The following is a 12607-nucleotide window of genomic DNA, read 5'->3' on the forward strand; positions in this document are numbered from 1 at the left end:
TTCGGGCGTGATTCGTCTGACCATACTTGACGTTTTGACAGGAAGTTGGCACTAGTTATAAATATGGGTTATTAACCAAGCTTGTTCGGTCAAGATGGTTGGATATTGGCTGAGTTCTTTTATCGCACTTTTATGGACCGAGACGAAGTCGAGGTTCATAAAATTGAGAAAAAAGAACGAGGCTAATATACAGCCATCTTGACCGAACAAGCTTGGTTGATAAATGATTCATTACATTGCAAAAATATTTCGCTTTAATAAGAAACTGATGAATGACTGGTTTACTTCGAGAGTCGGGGAAGAAAGCTAACTGTGTTTGTAGCACAACAAACTCAGGAGAGTCGTTTCTGTTTTCTTTGTTTTGACTATCCTCTGCTGCTTTTAGCATTTCTATAGCCCACATTGTGCAAGAATTACAAACATAGTCCTAATTCAACTTTTTCTATGCGCGGGATCGATGTGGGCAATCCCGAGGGGCAAGTTTGGCCCGTCTTGCCCGCTCGGGTAGCCAATCAGAACACAGGATTCGCTTCATTTTGCCCCCAGGCGCTGCGAGTGACGTAAGAAACTTAAATGTTACGGCGTCTGAAGAGGTCTGAACATCTGTGTGCGCTCATATCGCGATCAAAAATTCGCTCAGTTATATTTCTTATAGTATAATCAAAATTAAGCTGTGGCTCATAATTTGCTAAAGGAACATGCCATCAATGACGCCGGCCACCAATTCTTTAACAAGAATCGTTTTTTTGATGTCTTGCCTTGCAACTCTCCAGACTCCTTCGGTACAAGCTAGTTTAAATACAGGTGACGTTGATAAGTGCGTTATTACTGGGAGAGGATGGAAAGATAGCGACTTATACGAGGTTATTTACAAAACTGGCCACAAACGCCACAAAGGTGTCTGTCAGAACAGTTCCATCTGGGTGAACAATACTGCATCTTGTTGCTGTTCGTGTAACACTGACACCCCTTTCTTCCCCCTGGAAACAGCAAGTTTTACTGATACAGCAGGTATAAAGAAATTTCTATTTGGAAGTAGATAAAAATTATTTGTTAATAATTGAACGAAGAGAGACTATTGGTTATTGAAGTGCATTTAATTCTTGTCTTGTCGTTTTTCAGTGAAATGTCAAAGTATATTTCCACGTTGGGATCTTAAAGTGACTATTTCGGTTAGGAACACATTTACTAGCTGAAAGCATCTCTAACAATAACCCGTTATTGCATGTGGAGCTCGATTATTTTTGGTTTCAATCACCACCCAGCCGTATTTACGACTTGTAAACGAATTACGGTATTTTCGTCTAAAAGTCTTTTCGTCTAAGTCTTTTCTTCCAAGTCTTTTCGTCCAAAAGTTTTTTCATCTAAGTCTGTTTGTCTAATTGTTAAGTCTTTTCTCGAAGCAAATAAATAACTTTTATAAGGCTAGATAAGGCCTAGATAATTTCTTTATCATATTTGACTATGGTGTTGGTTGTGTCGGACACTGAGTGCGGATGCTACACTTACGGTAGTTTCTCAGTTATAAGACGCACTCGGCTATAACACACTCCCCAAACTTAGCCAAGCCAAGTTCCCAAACTGAAAATTACGTGAAAATACTCGGTAGTTGTCTATTACTCTTAATAAAGGCTGATAGTTTCGAAAGAAACTGTTTGGGGCTGCGTCGGTGGGAGTAACGAAATAATTTGGATATATCAACAAAGTTGAAATGGTAAATTGGCCACCGTAATGATTACAAAAGCTGACGTTTCGAGGGCTAACGCTCGAAACGTCAGCTTTTGTAATCATTACGGTGGCCAATTTACCATTTCAACTTTGTTGATATATCCAAATTATTTTATTACTCTTAATAGACACTCAATAAGAAGCCTACTATTACCATTTCTTTCGCGCGATAAAATTAAACCGCAAGTCTTTATATTTTTGTCACCGTCTATTTATAAAATATGTTGCGTTGCAACCTCATTCAAAACAATGTTATAACATTGACCAAAAGACTTCATGTTGGACGAATGCACCTTAGACTTTAAACGAAAAGACTTGGACGAAAGGACTCCTGCACGAAAAGACTTAAAACCCAACGAAAGAATGGCTTTTTCTTTCCTTTGCTATACAATTTCATTGGTAAACGTGGTCTTTGGCAGTTTGCGTTATCCAAGTAAATTTCGGCTACCCTTAAGCTTATTATGTTGCGTTTCCTATTACTTCCGACGCGTGTTCCAATTAACAATTGGTTCATGCTTTAGCGTGCAGCTGAAAGCATGAACCAATTGTGTTAGAACATAGCCTGTGGAATTGTGCATCAAATCCGACGCGAAAAACGGACAGCAATATCAGTTGAAGCGAATCGTGACGGCGCTGATGCCAAGTCTCCTTTTCCGTTGTTTTTCTCTTTTTCTGCCTCATTTAAGAACTCTAGCCCAAGGGAAAGGATCGAAACATTGTCTTCGTTTTCGGACTAGTAGGCCGAGTTTCTGTTTGTATCCATTATTGTCGCGGAATATATTATTTTTCCCCACGCTAACAATGGCCGCTCGCGCGAAAAAAAAGAATTCTGGCGAAGCGATTTGCTGACGCTGTCAGCGTGGACCATCGGGATTTTGAGCACGCTCACGTATAATGAAATTAATCGCGCGACTCTGCTAGCTATGTTCTAATTGTTTTTTGTTTCGTCTTGCCTCACACATTTAAATGTATCTTCACAGTAAGGAGCACTACTTAAGCAGTAGTGAAAATAATTCATAAGTGATTTTCAAGTATTCTTAGCATTTCACACATTTAAATTATTCGCTTTTTCTTGATTCATTTAAATGCATAGCTCCCCTTTGCATTTTTTATGTTCACGTCTAACAGCTGAAACACGAAGGCGTTGTTAAGAATTTTGAACATCTGTTATGGACGGATCATTATTTTTCTGGACGGCGGGTACGAGAAATTTCCTTCTGCGAACATTTCATTTTCCAACATCATCTTCGTGAAAACACTTTTTTTTCCATCAGGTCTTTTTTTCAATGTTCTTTTTATTTGTGATAACTATTACCATTGCCCTATTGAACTATTTTACGAAGAACGTAATCAATAGTGTAATAGCGACCTATTTTGTCGATATAAGCCCCAATCACATTTTCAAATTTTTGGCAGCTACCGACGTAAATAAAGCAAAGGGCATACAACAACAAATTCTCATTTTTTCAAGAAATATTCAGCTATTTTCAGATGTGTTATTTGCTTAATACGGAGTGACCACTTTTTAGTGCCCACATTGTTTTAATTTTTGTTCTAGTGCTTCAGTTTTTTGTTGTTGTTTTTTGCTTTTTTTTCAGTTTTAGTAATAATATTTTTTAATATCTTACCTGACTTCTCTACAAACATTTTTTTTTACCCTATCACGTTTGCAAACAATTTATTTTGTCTTTTCAGACCCTGTAAACAAATTTATTTAACATTTCTCATACCCCCCCTCCAGGAAAATAATGGTCCATTCCTTCCACCCTTATTGCAGTCTGATTGGCTATCGAGGCGAGGTCAGTTACATACATACATACATACATACATACATACATACATACATAAATACATACATACATACATACATAGTTTATTTGATAACGCAGGTTACAGAATACGCGAGACTGAAGTCCTGATGTGGACCTGCCTATCTACTATCTATCTACTATCTATCTAAGTTAAATAATAATTAAGAGTAATAATACATATATAAAAATATAAAACTATGAACTACAATTTAGGATAACATTAACCGCCTCCCGGTTAGCTCAATGGATAGAGCGCTGGACTGTTGTGCGGGAGGTCGAAGGTTCGAGCCTCGGCGGGACCAACACTCAAGGTCTTAAAATAATTGAGAAGAATATGCTACCTTTCTATAACATCAAGAAATGGTTAGATATTCTAGTCTTCTCGGATAGGGACGAATAAATGGAGGTCCTGTCTCCTACAGGGTTAGGGGTAGGAGACGTTAATTTTCCACGCACGAGATTACTGTGTGATGGATGTCCTCCCCTGGGGTGGGATGGGCGGGTTAGGATTGATTCTAAAGCGCTGTTGATCTGTCATTGTAAATAGCGCTCTATAAGTGATAAATTGTTTTTGTTATAAAGAAATTCCTCACTCCTATTTCTTATCATGGAAGATTCCTTATTAGAGTTCCAGAGCGAAATTGCGACTTAAAAGCGAGGCTGGCCGATTGTAGATAGACTGGACATGCGCGGAAAATTCTGAAAGCAGTCTAGTTAACAAGTACACAGCTTTCGGCAAGTAATTCATGGCAGTCTCCATATAGACTTCCTGTATACCCAGTCTCCATATAGACTCCCTGTGTACCCTGTGTACCCTGTGTACCCTGTGTACCCTGTGTGCTTGAAGGTACACAGGGTACACAGGGCACACAGAATACACAGGGTACACAGGGTACACAGGGTACACAGGGTACACAGGGTACACAGGGTACCCTGTGGGGTAGGAGACGTTAATTTCCCACACATAAGATTACTGTGTGATGGATGTCCTCCCCTGGGGTGGGATGGGTGGGTTAGGACAGCAGGTCCACATCAACTATTACAGCTGCCAATTAATCAACCTGCTTAAACAAATAAATGAACTTGAACTTGAACTTGAAGAGTGACAACTATCTAAATTCTCCTTACTGTATCACTGCAGAAGCAGACATAAAGGTCATGAGAATAAAGAAAATGATCACAAACTAAAACATCCCTTGAATGTATATGTTGTAGTTCAATTTTATACTTCAACAGGTTCAAATTTTATTTTCCTTTGTTCTCGGTCATGTTAATGTATGATAATGACTTTGAAACAAAGGAAAATAAAATTTGAACCAAGGATAAAATTGAACTACAACATATATGTATAGACATCTGATAGTATGGAGAATACGCATACTGATCTTAGATTGTTACAGGTTGATGGATACTTTTAGAAGGAGACTGACTTGTGTCAACCACTACCCCCACAAAACCTTATGCAATAGTCATTTAACTCTAGTGTTGATTATAAGTGTAGAACTGCACATATTCTTTCCTCAAAATGATTAACTGAAGTGTTTTTAATTGCATTTTTTACAGTTTGCACCTGTTTCTCTGAGTGGCCCTTTTTTCTGAAACCCATTACCCTCACAAATGGAGGACATGCGGAAACTGGGTCAGATAATGGCTGTCAAGGCTGTCAAGGCTGTCATCATGTCCCTGGAAATGCAACTTACTACAATTATCTGTTGGGAAACAAGTGGGCCAGGGTATATCTGCAAATCTTCAAAGAGGAAAGATCAGAAGGGAAACTAGTTTTCAAGGTTTTGTGTCTAGGGTTTTGTAAATGCGTTTATAATCGAACTTTAGCCCAACCTCTTGAATCTTGAACAGTTAGAAGGCAATTTTCATATAACCAAAGAGTCTTGCGTATCAATGGAGGATTTATTGCATTTGGAATTTTAGGGACCTATTCATGGAGCATGCAGCTTTGTATGCTTGCAAGAAATGGCAGAGTAGAAGTTGCAAAGTTCATCTATCTAGCAAAATAATTAACTAACAAAAAATCAACCGTTGATTTTGAGCATAATGCCTTGCAGACAACTTCAGTCACTGTCACAGAATCTGTCACCATCACAGGCAAAAAAGATGCAAGAACAAATGGAGATTACAGTGGATTTTCTGGTGTCATTGCAGTGGGATGTGCAGTTGTGTTTGGAGTTGTTCTCATTGTCCTTGTTGTATTTTGGAAGCGGAAGGAATTGTAAGTCTAATATTTTGTGTGGTCAGTTTCAAATTAAATGTGGCTGTCATGTGGTCCCAATCATAAAATGAAAGTGATATTTCTTGTAGAAGCTGAAAAGTCAAGAGTAAACCTTATGGTGTCACAATTTTGAAAGGGCTATATTTAATTTGTTAAAATTTGCAGCAGGATGACCGTATCTCAAGAAAGGAAATCCTGAAGTTGTGAGAAAATCTATCAAGAATTTTCTGAGAGCGTCCCTAAGTACTGTTTGTTGGAATTCCCCCGTAAAATTAACATAATATAATTGAGTAATTGCCATGCCATTCCGTCTCTTTTAAAATTTAATGCTTTCATCAAAGTATTTGTGAAATTAGTTTGACTGCAAAAATGTAGGTGTTATATAAGGTGTATTACAAAACTGTTTCTAGCCACCTGTTTTTTGAGATGTAGCTATGTTTTCTGAATATAATATATAATTTATTTGAATTCCTCACTCAGGAAAAGCAGTCTGCAAGAAACAAAGCCAGCAGGTTAGTTTTATCTTCACTAGCATTTTATTACAAAAATATTCTACAAATAGACCTCAAACTTCAAGGTACAATGTGCATTAATGATTCCAAATATTAAGCATTGCAATCAATGCCTATGATTTAATGCTCAGCTTGTAATTAGAATAGTTTTACACAAGTTGCATAGGGATATATGCATGTTGAAAAAATGTCATCTTACATGTAAATGGAAAGAGGCAAGCTCATCGGGAAAAGGTAAAATTGCATTGATTCAAGGCCAGACATGGGATGAATGCCTGACGATAAAATGATAAAATGCTGATGTCCAATCTCAACCTTAACAACAACAAGTAAGCGCTATTGATCTGCACAAGTAAATACACGCTATATAAATTGGTAATAGATTAAATGCCTCAGGTTCTAAAGGTGGACTGTTGCATCATTATGGATCTCAAATGCTTGATGCATAATTAGCCGTAGTTTTTGCTCTCAGATTGGCCATGGCATCATGTTTGCAGTGAGACTGTTATTGATTAACAAAAGCATCTATTAAAGTTAATTAACTCTTTAACTCCCTGCAAGTTCCTAACATGTACAGTTCTGTAACGTCTTCCTGTAATATCCAAAGTAACATTATCCAGTTATGAGCTTACAAAAATACTTAAACTTATTATCAGTTAGAAATTGTTATCTTGATCTTAAACACCAAAATCTTGTGACTTAAATTTACAAGAAAATGTCTGGCAGCTAGAGGGGAGAATTAAGAGTCAGATCTTCCCAGTTAAAGGATTGAAGATGATTAGATTTGAAACGGCAGGATTTTTTCAAAAATAGTAAGAGTCTAGAACCAAAAATGAGTGTTCTGTTGAATCCAACATCGATGAAAATAGCTTCTTATAAAGTACATTGTTGTTTGATTGGTTTTTAAAACTGATTTTTAATCCTAGTTAGGAACCCAGTAGTTCACAACCAAATTCAAATGGAAAGACCAATAGAGCATGTATCAACCTCCAATGAGGAAGACAGACAATCAACAAACCAAGGACTTATTAACATTAGTGGTAAGTTAATCAAGAACAAGATTTCTGGGGGGTGTTTATGCAGAATGCTGCCCAGTGCCAGATGACCAAAATGTACAGACCCAGAAGGGGGGCATAGCATATATTCTGTCATATTTTGTCATATTCTGTCATTAGATTTACCTGTAGATGACAATTAAGTGTTATTAATAGTGAATGTTACTAATTTTCTTCTAGGCCTGCAGTGTTATCAATTCTTCGCAATGTGGCATTTGACTTTATTATTTTGGATTTCTAGCATTGCAACTCTTACAAAGGGTAAGAGTTGCAATGCAAGTAATCTGCAATTACTTGCATAGGCCTGCAGTGTTATCAATTCTTCGGAATGTGGCATTTGACTTTATTATTTTGGATTTCTAGCATTGCAACTCTTACAAAGGGTAAGAGTTGCAATGCAAGTAATACTGCAATTACAAGTGAATCTTGGAGATCCTTTTTCTTAAAAGAAAAAGGATCTCCAAGATTCACTGTCTGTGCAATGCTTGTTTTAGAGACAAAATCCTCAACATCTAAAGGAAATGAATAAATTCCAAAATTAATGCATAAATTCCAAAATTAACAGATCCACAAAACAGTGCTGAACATTTAAATTCTGATAACACTTGTTCAAAGTACCAACTTCAAGTTGTCTTGTGTAAGCTAGGATATAACCCTTTTCTCAAAAATTAATGTCTGGCAAACTTCATTGCAGGAAACAAGAGAGTCTAAATTAGGATTGGTTTTAATCTTTAAAGATGATACCAGGTGTAACAAACTTTCAGAAGGTCTAATCAGAGGGTTCTTACTTCTGCTAGCTCTTAACATTTTCAGGTATAAAGTTGACAAATTAAGGCAGCATTACATGAATGTCACATCAGCACTATTCATGACTTGTATTCATTCGCTAGTTTGACCAAAACCTGGAGTGATCAGGACCTCAATCAGATGCTTGGACATCAGCAAGACAATTTCCTTCCCTCCCCTCCTCCCGCCTATATTTTTTAATTATCAGTTTTACCCTGTCACTCATTTGAGGCTGACATTTAATTAAGGTCCACCACCTGAGCAAACATTTGCCACTTACATGTTACTGCAACTTGCACCTTTCTACTGAATGTTTCTTTGTTGGCAGTGGTGTCCCTGACAAAACATTGATAGTTTCCACTATTCTCAGCTTCCAGGTAACTTCCAGTTAATGAACCATCAGCACCAAGTGTGTACTTGGCACTTGGAAAAGTAATATCAGTTTCATTATGCTGCCATCGCCACTCTAGTGGGTTGTCACCCAGTGCATCACATGGGAGTCTAAAGCCCCAGTTCTTAGAAGTATCAAACTTTTTGCCAGACTTAACTACTTCTGGCTTAATCAAATTCCCTTCAAAGAAACCTACAATTCTAGGAGGGGCAGGTTGTGGCTGAAAAACACCTTGACCTGGAATAATAAAAACACCCACAATCAATACACAAAGATATGATTTAAGACCAAAAAAGTTATCTTCATCAAATACCAAATTGCTTCCTTTTTCCTGTGTTGCCTTTACATCATATTCAATATTCATAACCAACAAGCACATGACTGTAACTACGCAATGCATATTTAATGTTCACAGTTGACACAAAATGATTTGAGAATGTACTCTATATACTAATTCTTGCATAATATTGACTAAATGGTGCATATCATCTTTCAGTTTTATCCATGGCTCATTAACGGTTCAAGACATATTTTACATTCAGACTACTAAGCCCAGTCTCCACAAGGTTTGACTGTGCCCGACCATTCCATTCACAAGAGACTTAGGGATTACAATTGGTCCACCAAACTCACACAGGGCACCCAGACAAACGATGAGTCTGGTTGTTTATTCGAAATATAAAGGAATGTATGAGAGAATATTGAAGAGTCTTATTATAATCGTAAACAAGCAAGTGAGGTAGGTTTACATTTATTTTGAGCTTTAACTCAGACATTTCATGATATAAGTTTACGATAATAAGACTCTTTAATATTCTCCCAGACATTCCTTTATTTTTCGAATAAACAACGAGACTCGTTGCTTGTCTGGGCTCCCTGTGAAAACTCATAAGGATAATTGACATCAGCAGTAGGTCATTGGAATAAACAAGTGAAAGGTACAGGCTGTTAAATCTATACAAAAAAATGTTACATTATTACAGTAATTGCAGATTAGTTTTCCTTATTTGCCCAAGTATAAGAAGCACCAGTTATGGTGCACCAGTTATGTTTTCCTTATTTGCCCAAGTATAAGAAGCACCAGTTATGGTGCTTCTTATACTTGGGCAAATAAGGAAAACATCCAGCTGAACAGAGATAAACATATAGCCATTACCCCACTTGGTACCCTGCACATCATGTTTGTTACCCAAGCTGATGTGGACAAAATCTCAGGATTGAAAGGAATTGCTTGTACCATTGTTGCAGCAAATACCATCTACCAATCTGGCTTTCTGACTGTGACCAGAAGCAGTCCAGGTTAAAATAGTTAATAAAATATATTTTACATCTTTCTAATTTTATTTAGGCTCACAGTGCTTTACTGGCAGATACAAAATGTGCCCTAGCTTACTTACCACAGAGCTGTCAATATCTCGGTGAAAGAGCAGACGTGTTTTTAAACTAATCTGTTTTCAGACCCAGATGCCAGTACTGCACATGTATAATTATGTATCAAATGTTATAACCACATTGCTGCATTAACAAATACATAACTACATTTAAAGCTAATTGATACTAATATTAAGCAATTAATGGATGAATTTTTAAAGAGTATGATGGAAAAGAAATAAACAGTCTATGTTATATATAGTCTGCCACGAGTCTCCTATAGAGTAGCTCGACTGGTAGTAGAGCATCCGAAGTATTAATTAGAAGGTCACAGTACATGTAGGTTTGATTTCCATTGGGAGTGCTTTGCATTCATTATTCTCTGAGCTTGCCTGCTCGTGTTATTCTCTGAGTACATCAGCATTTATGTTATTATTGTTTTTGTCAGTTATCATTATTACTGTCACTATAATTATTATCATAGTTTATATCATTAACTAAATATGTGATGTGTGTAGGTTTAGTGTTATTACTGTTTATAATTGTATTTATTTCATTTGTATTTGATATTTAGTTGACCCTGGGACACAAAAAACACCTTCCTGGGAAGTAAATTCATTGTCGAAAAGTTTTGAAATAGCTGTTCAGGGAAGAAACAAGACTCTTTACTGCCTGGCTGTTGGAAGGTGATCTAGTTATAGAATGATGGTTTGCTAAAAGAAATTTAAACCCTTTCTCTCCCAAGATCTTGATATCAGTTATTTCCAGTCATTTTTGTAATCTCATCAGCACTGGCATGTTCTTGTACATTCAATTTTGCAGAATGTTTTTTTTTTCCCTGACAGATTTGTGAATCACTTATTTCAAGGTTAAAGTTTTCAAATCGGTTGGGTATTTTTTTTTTTGTTTGGAACAAAAAGTATCATATTGAATTTTTTTGTTTTTGATGACATTGAGCGCCATACAGTGTGATTTGATTAACCTAAACCACTTTTCCCTCAGAGATCCATCTTGTATTCTGACATGATCGCCGATGATTTTCGTGCTCTTTATGGTGTAGTTTTTCCATACTGTTCTGACTATGAGTCTCAGAAGTGATGGAACATGTAACTTCTCCCTTAAATATCCAAACATTATCCATCGAACAGGTGATGAAAACACTCAAACTTATTAAGTAGAAATTATTTACAAAGTAATGTGTAACAGTTAGAGAGGGGAATAATATTACAAGTAACAATCAGATCTCAGTAGTTAAAGGGTAAAGACAAGTATCCTTGGAGTTACTATTTCTAATACTCAATACTTTATCTTAAAAAACTCTGAGGCCTGCTCCCTTAATAACTTGGAAGAGAGAGGGTCAGCAGATTACAAGTGGGCAAAATAACTATGACATCCCAGACTTGTTCTTTGGACGGCAGTTGATTATCATGGATGTAAAGAAAGACAAACATGAATCAACAGAGTACTCATGCGAGGCAGAGAATTCAATGAACAGTGGGAACCCTCTGAGTCACAAAATAAATCTGAAAGTTGAAGGTATGCATGGTAATGCACATGGTACATGTATGTTTGATTATACAGTCAACTCTTTTGCTATAGGGGACACCCTCAGGAATTGGATGTCCACCATGATGAATGTGCTGGGCCATAATGTGGCACTACCAGTGTTAAATTGGATTATTAATAATATCAAATGAATGGACAGTTTGCCTTGCGGAGACATATATGAAAATTTGATAAAACCAGTTCCCACTGTTGTGTTTTGTCAGAGGTGGTATTTTTGTTGATTTACAATTTAAAGGCAAATTTCAGTGCAAAAGTCAATTATTATGTAGTGTCTTCTTATGAGAGAGCCTAAACAAAAGAAAAGTCCAATTTTCTCTTTCAAAAGTATCCCAGTCTCCTCATGAAAGATTTTCTGTGTAAAGGAATGTGTAAATACTTAGACTTCGTACAAAAATAGTATGAGCAACATACTTTTGTTTGTTTACAGACATGTCTTGTAACCATAGTGGGGGTTGAGAGCATGACTTTGAGAATTCAGGTGCGTAGCGTCCTCTACGCATATACGCATGTGCGTACTTAAACTGACCAGAAAAATTTGAAAACAATAACGTTGTGTTTGCGCCAAGTTTGCTCAAAATAAGGGCAAGACGCTTTGTTCTTTGCTTGTATTCACACAACCATTTCAAACAAGAAATAAAGAACGCAGTATTTTTCGCTCAGTTTACTTTGGTTTCTAGATCATATGCACTTGTGCGTACTTGAAAAAATGACCACGCTACGCGCCTGGAATATTAGGACCCCCCCCCCCCCCTCAGGTGTTCAACCAGTATTTTTGAGTTATTCTTTTTGAGTTATTTTTTAAAAAAAATAACTATATGTTAGCGTATAGATTGGTGTATTGTGGTGTAGTGTAATCTGATCAGCGCAATTTGGTGTATCTCTAAGCAATCTGAATGGCGCATCTTTTTTTTGGTGTATCTCAACGCAATGTGATTGGCCCAATTTTATGGTGTATCACAAACCAATCAGATTGTAGTATTTTTCGATGTCGCACCAATCAGAGCGTTCTTGCTAATTTGTGGTTTGACAGGTCTTCAAATTTCAACGAATCAACGCTTGAGTCGGAGAGAGCGGTTCGCGAATTAAGGAAATGTATCAGTCGTGTTGAGAAAGTGGCGGAGTTGTGATCGTTGTACGTCTATGCTAATTCTTCCTTCTGA

At 36.9% G+C, this 12607-nt stretch overlaps 2 protein-coding genes and 1 pseudogene across 3 annotated transcripts in view; 2 read left to right on the forward strand and 1 right to left on the reverse strand.

Annotated features, from left to right (window-relative positions):
• LOC148730049 (fibronectin type III domain-containing protein-like) overlaps positions 1-12607 on the forward strand; it is a 69519-nt pseudogene that overhangs the window by 42622 nt on the left and 14290 nt on the right. Inside the window, exons 12-13 of the transcript XR_016001093.1 lie at positions 10456-10567; positions 11206-11417. The product of XR_016001093.1 is annotated as a fibronectin type III domain-containing protein-like (transcript). The remainder of the gene's footprint in view (positions 1-10455; positions 10568-11205; positions 11418-12607) is intronic.
• Positions 544-7476, forward strand: LOC148730052 (uncharacterized). Its single transcript, XM_088760697.1, has 5 exons — positions 544-1011; positions 5103-5340; positions 5603-5766; positions 7205-7318; positions 7454-7476. The coding sequence occupies exons 1-5, from the start codon at positions 699-701 to the stop codon at positions 7474-7476; spliced, it is 852 nt and encodes a 283-aa protein (XP_088616823.1). The 5' UTR covers positions 544-698.
• LOC148730053 (fibronectin type III domain-containing protein-like) lies at positions 7649-8947 on the reverse strand. The gene is made up of 2 exons (XM_088760698.1): positions 8400-8947; positions 7649-7845 (listed from the first exon to the last, which is right to left on the reverse strand). The coding sequence occupies exons 1-2, from the start codon at positions 8908-8910 to the stop codon at positions 7649-7651; spliced, it is 708 nt and encodes a 235-aa protein (XP_088616824.1). The 5' UTR covers positions 8911-8947.

This window comes from Stylophora pistillata, chromosome 5 (genome assembly GCF_964205215.1).
Source record: "Stylophora pistillata chromosome 5, jaStyPist1.2, whole genome shotgun sequence".
Classification (NCBI taxonomy): domain Eukaryota; kingdom Metazoa; phylum Cnidaria; class Anthozoa; order Scleractinia; family Pocilloporidae; genus Stylophora; species Stylophora pistillata.